At 53.6% G+C, this 24,518-nt stretch overlaps 1 protein-coding gene across 1 annotated transcript; it reads left to right on the forward strand.

Moving 5' to 3' along the window:
* The first annotated feature begins 13,086 nt into the window (after positions 1-13,086).
* On the forward strand, positions 13,087-24,498 carry CARD8 (caspase recruitment domain family member 8). The gene is made up of 16 exons (XM_048314723.1): positions 13,087-13,175; positions 15,255-15,286; positions 15,503-15,568; positions 16,103-16,153; positions 16,607-16,636; positions 17,553-17,600; positions 17,689-17,732; positions 17,846-17,895; positions 18,581-18,801; positions 18,879-19,129; positions 20,203-20,337; positions 20,575-20,713; positions 21,465-21,518; positions 21,627-21,710; positions 22,283-22,552; positions 23,591-24,498. The coding sequence occupies exons 1-16, from the start codon at positions 13,147-13,149 to the stop codon at positions 23,608-23,610; spliced, it is 1,524 nt and encodes a 507-aa protein (XP_048170680.1). The 5' UTR covers positions 13,087-13,146; the 3' UTR covers positions 23,611-24,498.
* Positions 24,499-24,518: the final 20 nt, after the last annotated feature.

Here is a 24,518-nt window from a genome sequence, read left to right on the forward strand (position 1 = left end):
CCTCCATTTCTTCATTTTCATGATAACAGAAATGATATTTTACTCTGCAGGGGATGGGGAAGAGCCAGGTAGAAAAAAGGTTTTTATGAATTGATCAAATGTAAGAATCTCTATTTCCAAAGTTTATCAATCCAAATCAGTCAGGGGTCGCCCTGTGCTATAAAATTTCCAATATTGGAATTTAACCTGTTAATTTTAGTTCAGGTGCCTTTGCCCTGCTGTAAAGTTGGGAAAAATAGGATGGTCTGGTACCTTCAGGGAAGGAGAGGGATGAGTTCTGTCTGCACAGAGCTTGGTTGTACAAAAAATAAAATAATTATTTCTGTGTTTTTCCTGAAGGATCTGCAAGAACTTTTTTACTTTATATAAAGAAACAACTGTGGTAGTTGGAGCCCTGCAGTTGGAAGTGCTCTAATCTCTGTTTTAAATAAACCTGCAGGTTTTCTTTGGCATTGGAGACACCTTCCAAAGAGATAAACGACAGGGCTCATGGCTGCAGCTCCTGCACTGACCAGATCCTCAGTTCCACCTGCTAAAGTCAGGCTAGGAAAGGAAAAAAAAGGTATTTTATGAAAGCTTTGGGCACAGACCAATTGTCAGGAGAGGTGGGATGAGCTCGTGGTGATGCTGTAGGGAGAATTTAGGAGTAAATGAGGCACTCCCAGCTTGTTCAGGTATTCAAGGGTGGATGGAGGTTGTTTCTGCCTTTCCTTGGGGTTTGGTGTTTGCCTTGTTTGTGGAAGGTTTCCCAGGAGCTGTGGCAGCTGTGACATTTATTTCCCTTAGAGCAGGAGGGGTCCCAGGTCCCCTCAGTGAATAAGAGCCATGGTAGCAGGAGGTGCTGATATTTTATTAGGATTTGGAAGGGTTCCCTCCTTCCCCTGCTGCGCACTCCGTACACCCACTGCAGAGTGCCAGGGAGCACAGCCTGGTCTGGCTGTCCCAAAACCTCCCCCTGGCACCCGTGGGTATGGCAGGGTTGAGGATCACCCAGTTATGTCCTCGCAGCACAGTCCCACAGCTGAGCAATCCCAAAACTCCCGGCGAGCAGGAGCCCAGCTGAGGGCAGCTGGGAATGCTGCGGCAAACTGCAGCCAGCTCTTCCCATCACTCCACGTCCTCCTACTGGAGGTGATGTCCCCAAGTCACCTTCCTTCTGGAAGTCCTTCCAGGACTGTGCCACGTCCCTGTGAGGCGCCCTGGTGTCCTGCAGGCTGTCCCAGTGGGTCCCTGCTTCCCAGGCAGCGTGTCCCATCCCTCCACGGTCCCCAGGAATTCCGCAGGTCCCTTCTGCAGCGCCAGATGTCCAGCGGTGTGGAGCCTTCCCGGGGATCCCCATTGTCCCTGGCAGGTCCCTTTGCAGAGCCGGGTGTCCAGGAAGTCATCCTGTGGTGTGGAGCCTTCCCGAAAATCCCCGTGGCCCCTGACACGTCCCCTTGCAGAGCCGGGTGTCCAGCAGGTCACCCTGCGGTGTGGAGCCTTCCCGGGGATCCCCATTGTCCCACCATGGAACGCTGCCGGTTCCTGGCGTCGCATCCCGCCTGGGACACCTGGGGCTGTCCGCTGTCTCTCCCGAGGTCCGGAGGATGACCCCGTCCCGCGGGTCCCGCCGCGTCCATCAGTGCGGTGCCCGCGCTGCGCAGCGGGGCTGGGCGCGGAGGACTCACCCCTGGATCCCCGCGGCCGCGCCCCGTTCCGCGGGCCGGCAGCGCTGCGCCTCCTCGTAGCTGGGCAGGTGCTTCACCTCCTCGTAGCTGGGCAGCTGCGGCAGCTCCACGGCCGGGCCCGGCGGGGTGGCGGTGCCCGCGGTGCCCGCGGTGCCCGGGGCCGCGGGCGGGGCGCGGCGGGGCGGGGGCCGGGCGCGGCGGGGCGCGGAGCAGGCGCGGCGGCGGAGGGCACAACCGGCGGCCACCAGCGCCAGCAGCACCAGCAGCGCCGCCAGCCTCCGCGCCAGCCACCGCGCCCGCGGCACCCACGGGGGCCCCGCCACCGCCCCCGGAGCGACCCCCGCCCCGCCGCAGCCGTCCCGGCCGCACGGCCCCGGCCCGTCCCGGCCGCCCGCCATCCCCGCTGCGCGCCTCGCCGCCGGCAGCGCCGCGCTTTATCCGCGCCCGGCGGGCTCGATCCGCATCAAATATTGATGGGGCCATTTGGCGGCGCTTCACGGCCTAATGGGGCCGGGGCACGCGGCCAGGCGCGGCCTCACCCGGCGGGGTCAGCGCGGGATGGCCCCGCCACCGAGCTGGTGGCTGGATGTGCCCCGAGCTTAGCGCTGAGCCCCGCGTGGGGCGGGGGCCCTGGCAGGGGTAACCTGTGCGTGAGGGCACGGGGGTCAGCGGTACCCGGGAGCGGGGAGGAACGCGGGGATGCAGGGACGAGCAGGAGCCAAGGATGTGAGAGTGAACCTGAGGGTGCAGGGATGAGCAGGAGCCAAGGATGTGAGAGTGAACCTGAGGGTGCAGGGATGAGCAGGAGCCAAGGATGTGAGAGTGAACCTGAGGGTGCAGGGATGAGCAGGAGCCAAGGATGTGAGAGTGAACCTGAGGGTGCAGGGATGAGCAGGAGCCAAGGGTGTGAGAGTGAACCTGAGGGTGCAGGGATGAGCAGGAGCCAAGGGCAGGAGGGTACCTGAGGATACCTGAGCTCTGAGCAACTCGAGGTGCAGGGCCCACCACTGATTTTGCAGCTTAGAAAGGCCAGCAGCGGTGTCAGACTGGGCAGTGACAGACTGGGGCCCTGTGCAGGTTGGTTTTTATTCCTGCCATTAAGCTTTTTTCACAGGTCCCTGTGTCACCCAGCAGTGACATTCCTGGTGTCCCAATCCACCCCCGTGACCACAGCCCCTCATCTGTGTGCTTTGTTGATTACCTTCAGCTCAATTGCAAAACTCCAGCAAAAGGGAGAGGAGAGGGAGCTCTCATCCAGTCATGGAAAAACTGACTAACATAAAACATGGCAAAAGCTGACCAGACCTTTTCTGCTTGGTTTCCTTTTAGGTGACCCTGCCAGATCTGATAGGCGGCTGCTGACCCACCTACGTGACCATCACGTGGAGTAAATTTGTTTCCTTTGTCCTGTTTACTCGCCTGGTGATGATTTCACTGCTGGTAGCTGCAAGCCATCCCCCTGCTGTCAGCCCCAGTTTTGGGTAATTGTATCTATTACACATTTTGGAGTGCTCAGGACGAAAAAAGGAGGGGACAAGTTCTCAGCTGTGATGCAGAGTTTGAGGAAGGAAAGGTTGGTGGTGCTGGGCTTCTGGCGAACGAGGAGAAACTGCGGTTTCTCCCTGCATTTCAGGGATTTGTTCTGCACCTGTTTCCTCACTTTTGGGGCATTTCTCCCTGCAGAAGGGGGCTGGGGCTGGGAAAAGAGGGCAGGAGGGTGCCAGCAGTGGGTGCAGCCCCAGCTGCTTTAGGACCGAGCTGCTGGAGCAGCCGCCTCGCACAGAGGGGACCCTTTGCTTTGGGGACTCGTCCCTGCCCGTGGCCAGCAGGATTTGGGGTGCTCTGCAGCAGCTCCAGCAGCAGCTCCAGAGGCCACATTCCCTCCAGACCTGACAATAACTGATGTGGTGTTTTGAAGGCCAATTGTGAGTAAACAGCAGGCGCCTGGCGAAGCCGCCCGGCCGTTAATAGAGCTCAGCCTTTTAACAGCAGTTCTGACCAGCTGTGGCTCCCTCAGAGCTCCATGAAATATTAAATCCTGTTGATAGCTTGTTAAAGCCAACGTTTTGGCTGGCCCTGTGTGCCGTGAGCTGGGCTTTGGTGCTCAGCCTGCAGCAGTGGCTCAGGAGCAGCTCCGTGTCCCATCAGACAAGGAAAACCGTGGCTGGAGGGAGCAGGGTGCAAGAGGGAATAAGAATTCCAGTCCTGGCATGCACCTCTGCTCACTCCAGCTGCCCCAGCCCCAGCAGCCCCATGCCTGGCTTGGGAAAATGCAGGAATAGGGGCTCATGAGGAATCAGGGCCAGAGGATTCATCCTGGGGTGGCCGTGGATGTAGGGGCTGCATCCTCTGTGGGTTTAGGGGATTTGGGGTGGTGCAGCTGCCACATTTTGGAAATCTCTGGAGAGTGGGAGTGTGGTGGCAGGCAGGGATCTCTGATTCCATCAGGATTCCATGGGCAGGGACACCTTCCACTAGAGCAGGTGGCTCCCAGCTCCATCCAACCTGGAATTTCTCTGTCCCCCAAGCACAGCAGAGCACTGGGGCAGGACCAGGAGTTGTGAGCAGGAATAAACCCATCATTAGTGACCACATCCTGCCTGCCCCGTCCCAAAATCTGTAGGAAACCCACTTTGAGACTCCCTGGAGTCAGGTAAAATCCGGAGCCGTTTCTGGGAAGGAGCTTTCAAGTTGATTTTCTCCAGTTTTGCAGGGGGTGGACAACTATTGATCCTGCAAATGACCCCTGCAGAAGGCCATCGATCCCTTTGGAGCAGCAGATCATTAAGATCATCCACATCTTCCAGGTGGTGCCAAAGTGCTGACACGGCAAAATAACCATTTGATGGAGTGATTGTCCCCGGGACCGTTGGCATTTGGGGAGCTCCAAACTCTTCCCCACGGGAACCTGCTCCAGAAGATGCTCTTGGCACAGCAATGCTTCACGTCTGAGCTCCCTTTGAGGTGTTTTTCCCCTCAAATATGGGAAAACTACTTAGGAATAAACATCCTGATGACCTGAGGTTTGTCTTTTAGGAAGACTTTGAAAGCCTCACGTGTTTGGGAGCTGGAAAAATCCCATGGATTGATGGAGGGAAGCACAGCTTTGGATGTGATAGGAATGAGCTCAGCACTCTCAGCTTCAATGATATTTTAATACCCTTAGACCCAAACCTTGTGATAATTGAGGTTTTTATAGGAATTATGGTGCAAATTGATGCTGCACTGGGGGTTGGATAGAAAATCTGTGGCTGCCACATCCCTGGCAGTGTCCAAGGCCAGGTTGGAGCAGCCTGGGATAGTGGAAGGTGTCCCTGCCCATGGCAGGGGAGGAATAGGATGGGCTTTAAGGTCCCTTCCAACCCAAACCATTCCAGGATTCCATGATAATCACACACAGCCCGGTGGGAATCTCCTCCAAGGCCAAAATAATTCTTAAATAGTTCTTAATAGAACAAAATAGTTCTTGATACTCCTGTAAAAACTTCCAGAGAAGCTCCTAAGGAAGCCCTTCCATCAGCAGGGAGCTCGGAGCAGGGCTCAGGGAAAGCTCTGAACTGCTGGAATTAAACCCCAAAGCTGAGCTCCAGTGCCTCCCCTTTCTCAAGCACATCTGTAACTGCAATAAGGCTCCAAACCCGAGGAGATGACTCTGCAGATGTAAAAAAACTCAAGCAGCCATTACCTCACAGCCCAGAAATCCCCACTGCCAGCAAATATTTGCTGTTGGGCTGTTTAAAAACCAGGGAAAGTGAGAGAGAAAGGCTGAAACCCTCCTGCACAACTCTGACTCCTTCCCAGGCTGTTAACACGTTTGGGTGTCCTCCAGAAATGAAATGTGCTTTCTGCAATAATCAAATCAAATAAACAAATAGAATTTATTCATTACTATCCATTCGACATTTATTTCTGTATTTCATGTATAAAATATTTATTTATTTCACACAATTTTCTTTTCTCCAGTACATAAAAGGTGGGAATATCAACAATAAGATAATATTACAGGGTAATGATATTGATACCAATGGGTTGTCAGGCTTCCAGCTCGCATGTGACACTGAAAATATTCTTTATTCCTTCTGCTAAACAGAAGCGTTAGAAAGATTGGGTTAGACTGGTTTGCCCTTTGCAATAATTCCTCATAATTAGGATTTTAATCCCTTGACTCCATGGAAAGGCTCCCTCTCATGCCATGACTTTGGCTGAGGCTTTTGGTGTTACAAACAATGAGCATCTCCTCCTGTAAGGGATGATTTTCTGGTTTTGCTTTGAATCGAATGATCTTAACTCCTAAAAATGGTTCCAGGATTAAGCCTTGATCCCACACCATCCATATGGAATCCCTCTGGGATCCAGGGAGGAGCTGAGTGGCCACAGAGGGCTGGGTGGGAGCAGCTGGACACAGAAAGACTGGAATATCCTAAAAGGCACTACAGGACAATTTGTCACAGCTGGAAGGAGCCCCGTGTTGGTCTGGAATAACCAAAACCTTTTTCATTTTGAAATTTTTTGTGTTTTCCAGGGAGCAACATTTTTCCTTGTTAGTCACGCCGGTTCTCCGGAGGCTGCCACGATCCAGGCGTGGATTTCTGCCGTGATTTCATCCCGCTGTTATTTACAACTCGGCCCAAAAGCTCAACCTCTTCCTATTATTTGTGGTTAAATATAGCAGCGGATTCTTTCCCATCCCTGCTGCCACCCACACGAATCGCATGAGTCAGGAGCAGCAATTCCCAGCGGGATGAGCCCGCCCCGGCTGCCCTGGAGCATCCCGGGCTCAGCCGGAGCAGCGGGAGGTGAAAGGATTGGTGTGACACAGCCAGGGCTGCTCATCCCGGGATGCTCTGCCAGATCCCTCCTGGCTGCATCCCAGCTGCTTCCCTGCCGTGCCACCCGGAATTCCAGGTGATCCCAGTGTTCCTGGAGGTCACCCTGGCTGCATCTCAGCTGCTTCCCTGCAGTCCTACACATTCCACCAGGAATTCCAGGTGATCCCAGTGTTCCTGGAGGTCACCTTGGCTGCATCCCAGCTGCTTCCCTGCCATTCCACACATTCCACCAGGAATTCCAGGTGATCCCAGCTTTCGTGGGGCTCGTAAGAGTGGGGCAACACCCCAGGGCAGGGAGTGAGCACCAAATTCTTTCCTATTCCCCTCTTGCTCTCCCCTTCTTTCTGAAGAGATTTTATTTTTACCAAATGAAACAATTCCCACCCCAGTTTGTCTGCAGGAGCCTGAATTCCCTGGATTCCCTGTGCAACAGGCTGCAGCCAGAGGGTTTTCCTGGGGGAAATTCCAACACCCCCAACTGAGGCTGCTTGGGGCATCACCCAGTTAAGAGGCTGTTAAAAAATGGGGGGAAAAGGGAGAAAATGAAAAAAAAAACCAAGGGGGGAGAAAACCCTTCCAGCTATTTTTCCAGGAGTGAGGCAGGCACGGGGCTGTGTGTTCCACAGGGAAGCATCCTCTGGAGATGCAAGAAGGGATGATGAGGATGCTGAAGGGGCAGGAGAGGTTTGACCCTGCTATTTTTAGGCTCCTTAAATAACCGTGTCAGCCTCGGAGGCGGCATGGAAAACAGGGAAAACCTCTGGAATGGCCCCACTGGATCCACTCCTCAGACCTCAGGGGTCCTGCTGGCCTCCATCCCACTGGTGTGTCCCCTTTGGGCAGCACAAACTGGTGGGCTGGCGGGAGAAGGGCAAATACTCCCTGCTGGAAAAGGAGGTGGGTGGCTCCTGTCGAGCCCAAAGAGCAGATCTGCCGTGTCCAGCCCCGGCTTCCTGCTCAGGCGGCTTTGTTGCTTCACTCAGTGACGTTTAAATCCCAAAAATCGGGCTGGAAATCAGCTTGCTGGTGAAATGCTGTGCACTGAGGGGGTGGCTCTGAAGTTGTGTCCCGCAGGCTGAGGGGATCAGGGGCTGCAGAGCTGGGCTGGGGGTGGTTGATGGCCTCAGACCCCCCTGTTCCACACCAATCAACCAAACCACCAAAAAAAGCCAAATAATAAATAATCTGCAGTGACTCTGAGCTCAGGGCTGTGGGGAGTCCAGGGAGAGACATCAGAGCATCCTCCTCCCTCCCTGTGCCACTCACTGAGTTGCAGCAAAATATTTGGTGGCTCCTGCAATTCCTGTCACCTTTTGGGGCTCCAGGATGATACAATGAGGAGCAGAATGGGGTAAAAACAGTGAATATCCATCAGAAATATGTGGCATAATCACCAGACCAGGCTGTTGCCCCATTTGTGTGCAGCAGGAGCCCCAGTGACACAATTTTGGCTCTTTCAGCCCAAAGGGGAGGTTGGATGTTTGTAATTATTCCTCTGAGGGACAACACAACGTCCCCAGTGCTGATCTGGGGGTGATGCTCCTGGTTCCAGTGCCAGACAAAAGCCTGGCTGCAGAGGAGTCAGGGGAAATCAAACCCAGCTCGAGTTCCTTGTGAGCAGGCCTGGACACAATTATGGGATCAGAGATGCTGCAGGATGTGGATGGAGGCGTTGGGATGCGTCCCTGGTGATCAGGGTGGTGTTTTTGCAGAGAAACTGCAGGGATATTTGTTGTGGCTGGGATGTATCCACTCCCCTGGGGGTCGCTGGATGCCATTTGGAGGGGAGAAGCTGATTTTCTGGCCATCACTTTTGCAAACCACATGGTGGGGCAAATAAATAAAGAGTAAAACATATATCTAGCATGATATCTATATAAATTATATAGAGAAAAATCCGTATTTTCCTGAGCAGCTGAACGAGTACCTGAAGCTACAACTCAATTTCTCCTTTCATTTTCACTTTCCCCCTGTGCCCTTGGCCTGCCTTTCCTCCCTGCTTCCACTGCCATCAGATTCAGCCAAAGGTTTTGTGTCTCCTTTCCGCCCTATCCCGGTTTCCTTCCTCTCCTTTCCCTCTCAGAGTCCTCCTCTCCCCTTATGCCTCTCTTACTGCCAGGAGCAGCCAGCCCCTGTCCTTTATTTAAGCAAAAAACCAACCCCCAAACACCAAAAATAGCAAAAAAATTCACAGCTTCTCTGGGCAACCTCTGCCAGGGCCTCCCCATCCTCACGGGGAGGAATTTCATCCCAATATCCCACCCAACCCTGCTTTTTGTCAGTTCAAAGCTGCTGTAAAAGGAAAATTAAGCATTGGGAATTGAATAAAATCTGCATTTTCAACAGGCACCTCTCTCTGCATTGTCCCATCCTGTGCTGGAAAGTGCCTGGGGGATGAAGAAGGAGATCAGAAGGGTTCCCTGAGCCCACCGGGAATTTTGGGTGGGATTACACGGCCCCACATTCCCAATTTAGGGGCACCAACTCCTCCATAATCACACAGCCCGATAATCGACTTTACTTTTTTTTCATTCTGTGATTGTATTATCTTTAATATTATAATATTACTTCATGATTTGATATCATTGTTTATTATTTTGGTTTCTGACGACGCCATAATATTATTACGTATAATATTATCAATTATTCCATCCGAGGAGCCGGGAGGAGCTCTGAGGAATCCCGGGCGAGGAGCGCGGGGCTGGGGAGCTGTTGCCATCTGCAGGCGGCTCTGGAGTTGATCCCTGTGGATACTGGTGAGGATCAGCGGATACTGGTGTGAGTGGGAAAGAGTGTCCGGTAAAGGGGGTTAGGATCCAGGAGCACCCAGGGAAGCATCCCTGCTATTCAACCCCGTTATCCCAAATCCAGCAGCATCCCGGTTGTCCCAGTAATGCCACAGGCCCAGGGCACTGATTGTCCTCTGTGCTGAGGCTCCTCCAGTCCTGGGGACAGTTTTGGGACCCTCACAAGGGGATTGAGGGGCTGAAGTGTGTCCAGGGAAGGGGCTGGAGCCCCAGGAGTGGCTGAGTGAGCTGGGGAAGGGGCTCAGCCTGGAGCAAAGGAGGCTCAGGGGGGACCTTGTGGCTCTGCACAAGTCCCTGACAGGAGGGGGCAGCCGGGGGGGTCGGGCTCTGCTCCCAGGGAACAGGGACAGGAGGAGAGGGAACGGCCTCAAGTTGCAGCAGAGGAAGTTTAGGTTGGATATTGGAAAAATTCCTTCACTGAAAGGGGTGTCCAGCCTTGGCACAGCTGCCCAGGGAAGTGTTGGAGTCCCCATCCCTGGAGGGATTTAAAGACCTGTGGATGTGGCACTTGGGGACGTGGGGCAGTGGTGGCCTTGGCACTGCTGGACTGGATGGTCTTTAAAGGCTTTTCCAAGCTGAACCAAACAGTGATTTTATGATACTGTGATTAAACGACTTCGTGATTCTATAGCAGGCAAAACAGGAGCGTTAATTCCATCCTTCAGCTGATTGCAAAGGGCTCACGTGGGAAGCCTGGGATTCAGCTGTCACTGAAATGAGAAATCTCCATTTGCTGACAAAAGGGTTTCAGGGCACAGTGCAGCTCCCTGTGCTGGGAGGACAATTCCCGCCCTCATTCCGAGCTTGGCACGGGGAGCCCTCGGCGATTCCTGCAGGACTCTGCTCTTTCTTTCAATAGCTGCTCTCTCAATGTATCCACACAGCTCCTCCCGCCCTGCTCACATTCCCTGATCCCATCCCTGGCCAGACACACCCCTGTTGTGCCGGGATGCTGCAGGGCCCGCCGCACCCAGCAAGTACAACCAGCCACTCACTGAGCTTCCCTTAGAAAATGGGAATCCATGGAAGAGCTGAACAATCCACCCGAGCACTGCAAACCCTTCTCATCCTCGTGGCTTGGGCAGAGAAACAGCTGGGAGCACAAAGTGGGAGATTCTGGGCGTTTGCATCAATTTTCTTTGCGTCTCTCCTATTTTCTCTTTAGTGATCTGGTAAATGCATCAATTGCTCAAATGGTTCCCAAAAAGTGAATGCGTAGCCTGCTGTGAGTAGTAAGAGTAATAATAATAACAAAAATAATAGAAGAAAGTGAAGAAGATTAAAAGAAGAAGAAGGAAGACAAGGAGCAGGAGGAGGATGAAAAGATGAAGGAGGAAAAAAAGATTAAAGGAAGAAGAAGGAAGAGGAGAAGAGGAAGATGAAGAAGAAGCAGGAAAAGAAAAAAAGGAGGAGGAGAAGGAGAAGTGTCATTATCAACTTCTGTGCTGAAAAACCTCCTTCTTAAAACCCAGATCAGGTCTGCCAGGGAAGGAAGAAGAGATGGCTCTTTTCACCTCCTTAAATACCCCTGCTACCCTCCACAAATTTGGTTCAGGCTCTGGATTTCTATGATTTATCCCCATTTTTAAAACTGGGATGGATGTGGTGCTCAGGAGATGGACCTGCAAAAACAGAGGGGCTGTAGGAGGATGTAGGAAGCACCTCTGGGTGATTTTTCCAATCCAGAGGCTGATTTTTAGGTGACGAATGTCTGGCAACCTGAGGCATCGCAGCCTCTGCTTTCCAACCCCTCCCCAGGGGAGCAGCAGGAAATCCCCTCGGAGCTGCCTGCAAGGACCTGTCCCGGGGTGCCACCAGCAGCTCCAGTTTCCCTTTCACAGAAGGGCCTGGTTTATAAAGTGCCGTCAAAGCTGTGACTTAAATCTGCCCCTGGCCTTGAAAAAAAAGCTGATTTATGCTTTCAGAAACGGAGTCCAACCTCCCTTCAGCACCTCGTGACTCCAGTCAAACTGGGGAAGGGTTGTTGATGTCAAACTGGGCCAGTTTTTGCCGGGGGGTGAATCAGACCCTCAGAGGAAAACTCTAAATTGGAGAGGTTTGGGCTGAGCTGCCGCAGCTCCACAAACAACAGGCGCTGGGCTGGGGCTGCCCCGGGGGAGTTCGTGGATCCTCGGGCTGTGACAGTTCACGGGATATTTACATTTACGGCTGGGAAATGATGGCTCGGCCATGCTTAGGAAGCTCTGAGCTGCATCCCAGGGATGGAGCTGGGAGAGACAAACCCTCCCGACCCCCTCTGCATCACCCCCACCTTCCCCTTCTCCTTTCTCTCCTGTCTTGCTTTCCTTTCCTTATTTACTCTCCATCGTGGGCAATTATTTGCACTCTCAACTGCCGCTGTGCCATGAACTTTTCCCACTTCCTTCACTTTGTTCCAGGCTGCATTTGCCGGTGCCTGGACAACGCCAGGGTGTTGTTTACAGGGGATTTCCTTCCGTGGCACTCCCATCTCTGCCCAAACCCATCCTTTAGGTCCCTTTTCCAGGGTGTCCCATTAAAAGCTGGTTCATTAGGTCGGGTTTCCATCAGTTTTACACACTCCCTCTACAGCCCAGCCATGACAGCTCGTTCCTGTGAGCTCTGCACATGGATTTTCTTGGGAATAGGGGATTTTCCAGAACTGTTTGGTGGCCTGGGACCCCAAGGATCTGCAACTGGGGGTAAGGGGCAGCTTCCAGTCCAGAATATTTCCAGGAGCTGGGAGCTGAGTGCTTGAAAGGCACCTGGAGCAGCGTTCTGAGCCTGTGTTTGCTCAAGTCCTTACGTTTGTTTATAGAGCTTATTTCTGTTTCTGCTCTGGGCCCTGGGCAGACGCACAAAAAGGGGCACCCCAGAGCCCACCTGCACCCCAGAGCTGCTCTGGGGTCGGCATAGGGGGACGGGGGTGATGCTGAGATGTGGATTTGGGCTGGATCAGCTCTTGGAATAAGAGAAATATCCTTAAACCAGGTATCTGACCCCACCCCTTTCCAAAGGGTTTCTCTGGGTACAAACCGAGGTGACTTTGGATGTTTCCAGTCTGGGAGGAGTCGGGGGACAGGGTAAGGGTCGAGAAGGGGTGTGAGGGGGGGGTTTCCCTGTCTGGAGCTCTGGAATTCCCCTCACCAGGGTTTGCAGGGACGCTGGGCTGCCCTGCAGGGGTGGGGGGAGGCGGGTGCCCCTCACTGCCGGGGCTCCGGGGTTTATTGCGGTGCTGAGATCCTCCAGGAGCCCTTCCCTACCAAAATGCTTCTGGGTGAGAAGCGTTTATTCCCTTTTTGTTTAAAACAAACAAACAAAAAAAACCCTGAATGTGCTGCAGTTTTGGGGCTGGTTTTTTCTTTTATTTTAACTTTTTCTTTTTTTTTTTTTTTTCCCCTAAGCAGCTCTGCCAGCAGGAGGCAGATCCTGGCGTGTCCAAGGCCAGGTTGCACAGGGCTTGGAGCAACCTGATCCATGGAAATTGTCCCTGCCCATGGCACCGGAGGGGGTGGAACGAGATGAGCTTTAGGGTCCCTTGCCACCCAAACCATTCCAGGATTCCAGAATGATCTCCTGTGTGTATAGAACACTAATATCCCAACAGATAACACCCAGTGCGCCCAGAAATGAACATCATCCATATATTTACGAATCACACCGTGTCTATCTGTACCTGTACCGAGGGAGGGTGTGTGCAGGAGTGTCATGTACCCACAGCACCTCGAGTTCGAGGCGGGGGGGACGAGAAAGCGGCGGCCGATCCGGAGCTCCGGGGTGGGGGGGAGTGTCCGGGGCGGGTCCGAGCGCGGCCCCGCCCCCACGCGCTGTTCCCGCGCGGTGCCGCCGAGCGGATCGGCCGCGATGTCCGGCCCGGCCCAGGAGCCCGACAGGTGAGCGGCCGTGGGGTGCCGGGGCTCCCCTTGTCCCCCGCCATCCTCCTGCAGCCTCCCCGCCGCCCCCGGGGCTGCCCGGCGTTCCCCGCCACTCTCCCCGCTGTCGTCCCCTCCCGCTCTCCCCATGCACCCCCTGCGCCCTCCCGCTGCCCCCCAGCCCGTCCCGCTGTCCCCCTGCGCCCTCCCGCTGTCCCCCAGCCCCGCCCCCGCATCCTCCCATCCCCCAGCCCACCTGCATCCCCGCATCCTTCTGCTCCTCCACCCCCTCCCGACCCCCCATTCCTGGGCACCGAGCCCGGAGGTTCCCTCCCGTCCCCAAACCCCCGTCCCCGGGCAGTTTGGGTGCCCGTGCCCGGCCGTGCACCTGCAGCGGGGGCTCCGGGCCCCGCCGGCCGCGCCGCGCCGCGCATCCCCCGCTGCTGCAGACAAAGCACCGGGCGAGGCAGCGCCGGCCCCGCACCCCCCGGCCCCGCTGCACCGCCCCCGGTGCCCCCCGGTGCCCCCCGGTGCCCCCCGGTGCCCCGAGCCCGGGCAGCGAGGCTCGTGCTTATCTCCTTCCCCGCGTTATCGCGCTCTGGGAACCGCTGCCCCGCCAGGCTCCTCCGCTCGGCAGCGCCCGTTGCCCGCCGCAGTTAATGGCTGCAGTTAATTAACTGCACAATGCCCGGGGCTTTGCCCGGGTGGGTTTTTTGTCTCTTTTTGTGCTTTCTCCCCCCGCGCCTGTGCGCTGCCGGAGCTGTTTGCCAGCGCGGGAGGAGGGAGATGCAGCTGCGAGGGGTTTGGAGGCGGCGCGGAGGGAAGCGATCCCAGTTTAGCAAGCCAGCACTTGGTGCAAGGGCTGCAGGGTTGCTCAAACATCGCTTGGCTCCCTTGCCGGCCCTGGAGAGGGTCCAGACTTCATCCAAATCCTCCAGATAAATAATTCTTGTGTTGTTTTTTTTTTCACAAGATACAGTTTGGAAGAGCAAACTGTTGTGTAATTCCTTGTGGGGGAAAAACCTTTCCCACTTCTTCCTGCCCTTGACCCAGAAACTTCTCCAGCCCCGTGCAGCCACTTTGCTGTGCTTTGCCAGGACGCCCCAGCTGACATCGCTTCCCTGAGTTCCTCAGGAATCCTCACTCGTTAGGGATTGATTTTCCTGCCTCTGCCATTCCCATCTATTTATTTATTTTTCAGTTTTGTGTCTGAGTGTCCCAGCGTGGCCCCGAGGCTCTGACCCCCGTGGTGGTGCCCACTCATTCCAGGAGCATCCAGGATGGCCGAAATCAGCCTCCTGAGCTGAGCAACTCCCACATCTTGGCTTCACCATCCCCAGCATCCCTCAGCATCTCTGGGATGGCCCTGTGACCCTCACCTACCTCCAAAAAAAAAGCGGGCTGGGTGCTTTTTCCCTGCCTGCTGTTCCAGCTGCCCCTTGGCAGGGCGGAGGTTCTGGAATATTTCCCGGTGCCACCACAGTGTGGGAGAGCTGGATGTCACCTGCTGGTTTATGGTGACTGCACCCAGGGCCATTCCTGTCCTCAGGGCAGCTTTTCTTTGCTGGATCTGCCTGACAGATGTTGTGGAGCTCTGTGGAGCTCCAGGAAAAGGTTTCCGAACAGGATCATGATCTGTGAATGATAAAACCAGCAGATTTCCCCTTTCCAGGGTGGATGGAGGCTGGAGGTTGGTGTGAATTTGCCACAAATGGGTCTGCTGGAGTTGTCTGCCACAGCTGAAGGCCAGAGTTTATCCAAGTTTCCTGCCTGGCTGGAGATGGTTGGATTGCACCCAAATCCAATGGGCGCCTGGCACGAAGTCCAGGGCTCGGCAATGGGGGCTGGAACCAGGAGCTTGTGCCAGTGGGAATTGTGTCCAGCAGAGCCAGGTGTCCTCAGAAGGGCCAGGAGAGAGCCAGGGTTGGGGTGATGCTGCAGGAGATGGATGTTTACTCACCAAGCCCCATCCCAAGTCAGCTCCCAGATTCCCGAGGCTGGGAGCGATGCCAGCGGGCTGGGAGTGGGGAATGCTGCCCCTGTGGAAGCGTGGGAAAGGGCTGGCACAGCTGCTCACGTGTGTCTGCTTTTGTCTTCCAGCGGAGCAGAGTCCCTCTCCTCGGATGAAAAAGGTACAGGGATTTTGGGAAATGCCCCTCCTTGGGAATGGGAATGGGAATTCTATAACTGGCTTTAAAAACCTTGGTGTAAACCCTTAGTTTATGGATTATTTTGGTTGGTTGTGCTGGTTTTTAAAATGCCTGTTCTTTTGTTGTTTATTCCCTTTCTCTGAGTACAAAATTGACGAGAGCCTTCTCCAGCTTTTATTCCCTGCTTTTCTCTGGCAGAGATGACACCCAACGGCATGGAGGGATCGGGATCGGGATCGGGATCGGCCGAGGAGCACCCGGAGGGTGAGCACACCATGGCTCAGGGATTTCCTCGCTCCTGCGGTGGTGTGGCTGGTCCTGCATCCCAAATTCCCCCACATCCACATCCCAAAGCACATGCTTGACTTTCCAGTGCTGGTTTCTGTTCAACTGACGTTTGTGAGAATAATTAATTAAAGCCACATTTGGTGCATCCGCACGAGCCACGCCTGGTGGGACACACAGCTCCCACCAGGGCTGCTCCCACCTGCCATGGAAAACCATCATTTAACTGGGATGTGCCATGGCTGAAGCTCCAAAATAATCCCAGGATGCATAAAACATGAAAATTAAATGTTCTAAAGACCCTTCAGAAGGGCCTGGGTGACCCCAAAGTCTCCCCTGGAGCTGGGATTTGATGCTCTGATGCTTCTCTCTGCCTCAGTGTTTTTTCTGCTCTGTCCCATTATCTAACCTGCTGGCTGGCCTGATGGATCCCAACCTGTGGATGGATCCCAACCTGTGGATGGATCCCTGCGCTCCCATCCCACCTGTGCCTAACGGGGTGTGGTTTTTAAGGAGAGGCCAGTTCCGAAGGCAGCTCCAGCAGCGGCTCGGAAGAGGAGTCAGGTGAGCAGAACATTGTGTTTGATCTGTAATCTCTTTTATAAAACTGCTGTTCAGTTTAAAGCAGCTGCTTCTCCTGGGAACAGTCTCGCAGTTATTAGGGAATGCTAACTCTGATTGCTTTCCCAATAAAACTTTTGGGAGCCAAGGATTTCCTATCAATGATCGAAGGGCAGCAGCTCGTGCTGCTTTCGCCTCCCAGACACAACACCCATGGATGTTGCAGACACAATGCCCATGGATATTTTTACACCACAGCAGTTGTCCAAACACCAAGAGGCCATACATTTCCTCAAAAGTTGGCAACAGAACTGGCCAAACAGGATGGACAGGAAAAGAATGAAAGGAAGCGCTTGCTGTTGGTGGGTTTGCACTTCCACGGGTTGTGTGCCAGCAGTTTATTGTGCTTTTGTGTAATGCTGATAATTAAACAATTCCGATGTTTTTGCTCCCCAGATGCCGAGGAGTGGCATGGAGGCAGGCTGGGTGAGTGTGGTTTGTTGTCCCTGGTAGCCCTTGCTCAGCGGGAGGAAGCCAGCTCGGATGAACGGCACCCGAGGCGTGCTGTGGGATGGCAGGAAGGATTTCCAGCCACCCCCTCTGTATCTTCTGGGAAAAGGAGCTGCTGGAGAGCATCCCTAGGAAGTGGGGGGTGGAGGCCACGAGCTTCCACGTGCAGGGAGTGTTCCTGGTGCCGTTCCAATCCTGCTGCAACTCGGGGATGGGATAGCAGGGCTTGGGAAGGCAGCCAGCTGCTGGCTGCTGTTTGCCAGGCTGTTTGCTGCAGCAAGGCCTTCTCTGGCTCTCCCAGCCCAGGAGGGTGTTGGAGTCCCAGGATAGCTCTGGGACAGCCTCCAGGATCCCTTTTTCCTGGGAGGGAGGGTGGGATGGGAAGCAGCTCATCCTGCCTCTTGGCACGGCGGCTCTGCCACTCCCCTGCTCCCAAATCCACCCTTCAGGACACAACCTTTGGCCTGAAGTGTCAGCTCTGGTGGAATTCTGTCCTGTAGGATTCGGCCAGGAGAATCCAGGCACTCTGAAATCGTTTTAGGGACAAACACATGGCAGACAATGTGGTGGTTGTTCCCTGGGAATGCTGTTCCCAGTTTCCATGCCGGGGGTTGTACTTTGTCCTTGGCACCATGAGGCTCATCCTGAGGATGAATCTTTAACTCCTCTGAAAATTTCCAGCAGTTTGGGCAACTTAGGAGCTGTTGGCAAATTTGTATCCTGATGTTCAGCTTCACCCCCAGACTGTGCAAGGCCTGCAAGGACTCTCAGGAATGTTCTCCTTAGGATTTGCTGAATTTAAGCAAATGAAATTGTGGGGTTGTCCTGGGTGAGTGTGGGAGCAGAAACCCTCTGGAGACTGAGGTGTTTACTCCAAACTCCTTTTTCCTAGAGGAAGAACAGGAGGAGAAGGAATCCCCACCTCACTGCAATGAGTCAGGTAGGAACAGATCTCCTGAGGCCTTTTTTATTCCTAGCTCTTTAATTACTTGGCTGCTCTTGAGCTCATCTTCCTCTTTTCCCACCAGGAGGGAGCTGCTTGCCACCCTGTGAGCACTGCAGGAGTGAAAATGTAGGTTTGTGAGGGAAAAGCCACCCACTTCTTTTGCATTAGATCATTTGCAATCTGTAATCCTAATTTCTTCTCACCTTTTTTAAGATAATTTTTTTAAAATCTGTTTCCAGGACCAGAAGGAGCAGGTGACCCCCAGGAGACTTGCTGGAGGACAATTTATGTATGAATTTTTTGAATATAATGGGTTTAAGTTTACGTTGTTCTGACCAAGGTGCTTCAGTCTTTGGTTGAAGTGGGAGAACAGCTCACTGTCTGCACAAATGCACCTGGATTTGTACTGGGAGGTGCACCCAAACCCTTAAAAATCACGGTTTAGAGCCTGTACTGCCTCCAGATCCTGGCCCAAGAGAACTCTTGGGAGGGTTTTCCAGGATGCTGCCTTGTCTTGCTGCAATAATTAACAGCCAGCCCCTTGTTATGTGCTGGTTTCAGCCTGGATGCACGTGAGGGGTCTTGCCCTGCTTCACCCTCCCCTTTAGCCCTGCATTTTCCCTTGGATGCAGCGCTGTTCTCCCTCTGTCTGCCTTGGAATTGTCACTGTGGGATGTCCATGTATCCCTTGCTGTTCTCCACGCTGGCTGCTGTTGTTATCCACGGAAAATGTTGGCTCTGACGCTGAGCCCTTCCCGTGAGAGCAGCTCCCGGTGCAGGAAGTTTTATGCAAAATGCTCATTTCCAGCTGTTTTGCATAGGCTGGGTGGGCCCTCAGTGGTTTTTACCAGCCCAGTGACGGCTCAGACCCAGAGAGAGGAGCACACTGTGGCCGCTGAGATGAAGCGGGAGGGAGCTGCTCCGTTACCCCGCAACTCCCGGTATTTTTGCCGAGTGCCGGATGTCCCTTGCAGGGCGCTGCTGGATGCAGAGGGCTCCTACCAGTGCAGCATCACTGGGCTCATTTTCGAGGTGACAGGCGCCGCCAGGATCACGTATTCCCTGTTATCCTGGAGCAAGTACGCCCAGCTGGTGGAAAAGCCCTGGATCGTGGGCGGGCCCCTGTTCGACGTGCGCTGCGACGCGCCCGGCGCGCTCAGCTCCATCCAGTTCCCGCACTGCCTCTGCCTGGGGGGTGAGTGTGGGGCCAGGGGCTGGGGATGGTGCCTGGGGATGCTCTGGAAGTGCTGAGCTCCGGGATGTCCCCCACAGATCACGGCGCTGGCGTGGCCTTCAAGGTGCTGCACATCAAGAGCGGGGGCGCAGCCATCGAGCCCTCGGCCGAGTTCTCGGCGTCGCACGTCAAGTGGGTGGTGAGCTCCCTGTCCCCCGTGGGACCCCTGATCCAGAGCCAGCAGCCCCTGCAGTACCACGGGGCCGTCATCCTCTACAAAGCCATCGATGAGCACCCCTCCCTGTCCTTCTGGGTCTACGTGGCCACCAACAACGACTCCTTCATAAAGGTACGGCCCGGGCTGGGAGCTGGGCCTGGGGAGGGTGGGGTTGGGAATCCTGGTGTGCTTTGTGTGGGAATGGACCTTAAATCCCATCTCTTTCTACCTTCTGCCATGGACAGGGACACCTCCCACTGTCCCAGGCTGCTCCCAGCCCCAATGTCCAGCCTGGCCTTGGGCACTGCCAGGGATCCAGGGGCAGCCACAGCTGCTCTGGGCACCCTGTGCCAGGGCCTGCCCACCCTCACAGGGAAGGATTCCTTCCCAATATCCAATCTAGACCTACAGTCTTTCAATCTGAGGCCATTCCCCCTTTTTTCTGTCACTCCATCCTGTGTAAATCGTCTCTCTCCAGCTTCTCCATTTCCGTTCTTTGTCCTGGTCTCTTCTCCCAAGGAATAAGCGACAGGACAAGAGGAAGCAGCCTCAAGTTGTACCAGAGGAGGTTTAGATTGGACATTAGTGAAAATTCCTTCAGGAAAAGGCTGGTCAAGCACTGGAACAGGCTGTCCAGGGCAGTGGCAGAGTCCCCAGTGAAAATTTGGGAATTTGGGAAAGCAGCTGACAATGAATTCATCCAGGTGCCACCAACTTTCCTGCTGCCAAGGACCACGTTGGCAATAACCTCAGAGGAGAACAGAGCCTGTCTGCAGAGAAAAGAGAGGCCATGGAACTAACCCTGGATAAAATTACAGCTCTAGAAAGTTCCTTGCATTGCCCTGCAGTGGGTTATAATTAGGAAATTGGGTTTGTGGGGTCATTCAGGAGCTCTGGCAGGAGCAGGACTTGAATTTACCCTATTACAATGAGGACAGTGACAAAACCCTGCCTTTTATTGGGGTTGCAAACTCTCTTATCTCATTTCACCCCCATGGCACAACAGCTGGAGAGGTTTGGTGATGCTTTTTGAGTGTGGTTATTCCACAGCTTTCTGGGAAGTTTGGGGTCGTGGCTGTGCTGTAGAGCTGGGGCCAGAGAACAGCCCAGGCAGCCACATGAACACAGGTTTTAAATGTTAATTCATCTACTGGAATGAGTAACCTTGAAATATTAACCTTGAAGTGGTATTTTTTAAATTTTAGGACATCTCAAAAGCTGTGAAGCACTCAAATAAGAAATTTGTTAAAATTGACAAGCCCGCCGTGTGCCAAAAATTACTGCAGGAAGGAAAGAAGTACAGATTGATCTGTGAGCCAGAAGCTGAAATAACTCCTGAGGTGAGTCCCTTACACTCACCCTTGCTTCCTGCATTGCAGCTGCCCTGGAAATGTGGCACAAAAAGGAGCCATTTGCCTCTTAGAGCCCTAAAATTTTGGGATGAAATCCTGATGCTGAAGTCAACAGCAAAACTCTGGGAGATGGGAGTTAGGCTCGGATCTGTCCCAACAGCCAGTTGCCTTCTCTTTAGTTTATCTTAGAGAAATATTTATTTTTGACATATTTCTGTTGTGTAGGAGATTGAATTTGTTGATGGATCACTCTTGAAGCTGAAGAGTTACTTTGAAGTGTACTTGGAGAAGCCTGATGACTTCACCATGTCCCTGGTGGAGCAGGACTCGGATGAGACCGTCTGGAAAGCCAAACTCCGAGAGAGTGAGTCCTTGGGAACCAGGGAGTGGTCTGGGATGGGACAGACCTTAAAGATCATCCAGTTCCACCCCCAGGGACCCCTTCCACTGTCCCAGGCTGCTCCCAGCCCCAGTGTCCAGCCTGGCCTTGGGCACTGCCAGGGATCCAGGGGCAGCCCCAGCTGCTCTGGGCACCCTGTGCCAGGGCCTGCCCACCCTCCCAGGGAGCAATCCCTTCCCAATCTCCCATCCAGCCCTGCCCTCTGGCACTGGGAAGCCATTCCCTGGCTCCTGTCCCTCCATCCCTTGTAAGTTGTCTCTTTCCATCTTTCCTGTAGCTCCTTCAGGCACTGGGAGGCTCCAGTTAGGTCACCCTGCAGCTTCTCCTCTCCAGGCTGAACAATCCCAGCTCTCCCAGCCTTTCCTCCCAGTAGAGCTACTGGTCATGGAATGTTTGTTTTTGGAAGGGACCTTAAAGACCATTTAGTTCCAACCCCCCTGCCTATTATTCCGTGTTGTAACATATTATTCCATATATTATCCATAGAACTGTATCATATAATATGAAATGGCATATTTTGCATTATAATTTGCAATCTCTCTGGCCTATTTGGGCCTGCTGCAGCACGTTGAATAAAAGGGGAAAAATCTCATTCTGTCAAACCTCAGGGGTTGGAATCCACCCAACAGCTTTGCTTTGTGCCTGGGAATTCCTGGAGGTGGGGCCCAGCACTGGGAATTCCTCCCTCACGTTTGTCTCCTGTGACCTTTCCCAGGGGATTGGATCCATTATGACCAGAACAAGAACGAGCAGAGGAGGAGCACAGCCAGTGAGTGACTTTGCAGAGAACTTGGGGTTGGGGTGGTTTGTTCCTTGTGCCCCTCTCTGCCTCTGGGGAGAGGTGACACAAGTGACAGCGCCTCTGATCCCTTCCCAGGTGTGAAGAAGCGGAAGCCAGCCCTCAGCATCCTGGAGGAAGAGGGGCTCCACAGCAAAAAGCAGAAGACTGGTGGCACTGCAGGTGGGGCCTTGCTGTGGCCTTGGGAAGAGCCTGGTTGGGGTTGTTTTGTGTCCTGGGAGTTGAAACCCAGCTCACTTTTTAAAAGACTTTTCCCTCTGGAATGGTCCAGGCTTGGGGGAGAGCAGCTGGAAAGGTGTCTGCTGGAAAAGGAGCTGGGGCTGGTGGTTGGCAGGGCCTGGACATGAGCCAGGGGTGGCCAAGGAGGTCCCAGCAATGCCCACAGACCCAGGGCAGTGCCCATCCCCTGTGCTGGCACTGCTGAGGCTCCTCCAGCCCTGGGGGCGGGTTTGGGACTCTCCCAAGGACGTGGAAGGGCTGGGGCATGTGCAGGGAAGGGAATGGGGTTGGGAAAGGGGCTGGAGCGGCTGAAGGAGCTGGGAAAGGGGCTCAGGCTGGAGCAAAGGAGGCTCAGGGGGGCCCTTGTGGCTCTGCACAAGTCCCTGACAGGAGGGGGCAGCCGGGGGGGGTCGGGCTCTGCTTGCAGGGAACAGGGACAGGAGGAGAGGGAACGGCCTCAGGTTGCAGCAGAGAAGGTTGGGGTTGGATATTGGGGAAAATCCAATGTTTTTCAGATGGAACGGGCACAAAAAGCTTAACGGACCAACAGCTGCTGGCGATCGCCAAGCTCCTGGACCGGCACTGGAGGGAGGTCGCCATCGAGTGTCTCCAGATGGAGATGAAGGACATCGAGAACATCCAGGCCATGGAGAAGGACGTGAACATGCAGAAATTCCTGGTGCTGAGGAAGTGGAGAGACAGGGAGCAGGGCAATGGATCTGCAGAGGCTTTGCAGAGAAGCCTCGGGGAAAAAGCGACCTACGAGATCCTGCAGACGCTGCAAGGTATCAGCTCCCTGGTTACTGAATCCATCCCTGGCTCAGCTGGACTTGGGAATTCCCATCAGGGAATTTACAAATCCCCAGTGCGTGGTTTATTATGGAGGTCAAAATTGTGTCCCTTCTGCTTTCAGCAGTGACTTGATGTTTTGGGGTGGTTGATCCTTCCCTTCGGAAATGGATACAAAATGAGGAATAGTTTTGCCCTGAGGATGGAGAGCACTCAGCATGACCTGGGTGTCCAGACTGGTTCCTGGGATTCCCAAGAAGAGCTGCTTGGGTCTTTATTTCAGGAATGGTTGATTAACACCTTCCCTGCTGGATGACTTGGTGGTTCCATCTCTTATGGGAATGGGTTTCCCAAGGGAGCTCCCCCTCCTTTCTGTGGAGCTCTTGTGTTCAGTTCGCCTTCTGCAAATCCAAATTATTCAGGGAGCTGGGAATTATCCCTGTCCATGGCAGGGGTTGGAATTAAATGACCTTTAAGGTCCTTTCCAACTCAAACCATTCCATAATTTTATGGACTCAGCCAGCCAAGGGCAACTGTCCTGAAAAATTAAATGTGGGGGTTTTTTTGCAACAGCAAAACTTTGATCTTAATTCCTTAACTCAGGACAAAAGGAAACGTGGGACAAAACTCCTCAGGTTGTGCCTGGGGAGGGTTAGATTGGATATTGGGAAAAATTTCTTCATGGAAAGGGCTGGGTACAGTCACCACCCTGGAGGGATCGAGCAGACGTGTGGCTCCTGGGGACGTGGGGCGGTGGTGGCCTTGGGATGGAGTGGGGGCATGGTTGGACTGGATGGTCTTAGAGGGCTTTTCCAACCTAATTCCATGGCTCATTCTCCCTGGAAACAACCTGGCTGGCAAAGGTGGAGAGCTCTCCCTCCCAGACTCTGCGCCACAGCCTCGTGCTGCCTCGGGGGGTTTAATACATTTATTTCTCAACTTGAATATTTTTAAATTCAGTTTCTTTCTCCACTTGGGTCTTGCAGGCACTTCCGGACATCCCATAATCCAGGTGTGTTTTTTCCTTCCCTCAGGTTTCTCGGCTCAGAGCTGAGCCAGCTGAAGGAGGAGGAGGGAGGGAGCTTCCCAATCCAACCATTCTGCTCCTCTGGAATCCTGCTGGGATTCAGGGAGGTTCAGGGCATCACCACTCAGGCAGGATCCTCCAGGGAAACGTGAATGGAATTTTGTGTAGATAGAAGCCACTTCCAAGACCTTCAGGAGAGGTGGATCCCGGAATTCCGGGCTTCACCCACAGGGAAAGACACGAACACTGGAAAAAACCAATTTGTCTTTTTCATCACTTGGGAAAGGTTTTTGTTTCCATCAGGGAAAAACAGGGAGAAAAATCACCCTGGAAACTTTCATCCCCTTCCAAAAAACATGGAACTGCCAGAATCGTGAGGTGCATCGGATTTCTCATGGATCAGGGAAGAATGATCCTAAACTTGCCACAAATTCCTTTGGATAATCACTGTATATGTGGAATTATTGTGCATATCCTGTACATTCAGTCCTTGTTAAGCTATGCTTCTGTTTCCTAAAATTTCCAAAGAAGGGGAACACCACTCTGAACTCCAGGCAGCTCGGAATTTCCCCCTGGAATTTCTTCTCCCCTCTTTTCTGTATAGTTTGTCTCCATTTTTTACGTTGTATAATTCTTTTTTGTATGAGCAACTTTTTATACTTCTTTTTTTTACTTGATTTATCGGAACTTGACTAGAATTTAGGTGCTGAAAATGGGAGGAGCCCAAATCCCTGTGCTACAGGATCAGAAAAAAATTGGGGAAAATGGTATTTGCAGAAGAGAGGAGGAAGCAGATCAAGGATTGTCTTGTTTTTAAGGCCGTGGGATACTTGGGATCATCTTCCTCTGTGTATGTTTGGGAAAGGAAAACATACTTTTAAAAAAGAAAGATTAAAACAGGAAAAATTTCCATTATTTCCATCTGATTTTTGATT

Source organism: Corvus hawaiiensis, chromosome 10 (assembly GCF_020740725.1).
Source record: "Corvus hawaiiensis isolate bCorHaw1 chromosome 10, bCorHaw1.pri.cur, whole genome shotgun sequence".
Taxonomy (NCBI): Eukaryota; Metazoa; Chordata; class Aves; order Passeriformes; family Corvidae; genus Corvus; species Corvus hawaiiensis.

Bases quoted from the DNA above. Each gene is read 5' to 3' on its own strand.
- CARD8 (XM_048314723.1), top strand. From the start codon at position 13,147: ATGTCCGGCCCGGCCCAGGAGCCCGACAG. The intron at 15,569-16,102 runs GTGAGCACACCA...GTGGTTTTTAAG, and splicing joins GGCCGAGGAGCACCCGGAGG to GAGAGGCCAGTTCCGAAGGC. The intron at 16,637-17,552 runs GTGAGTGTGGTT...CCTTTTTCCTAG, and splicing joins GTGGCATGGAGGCAGGCTGG to AGGAAGAACAGGAGGAGAAG.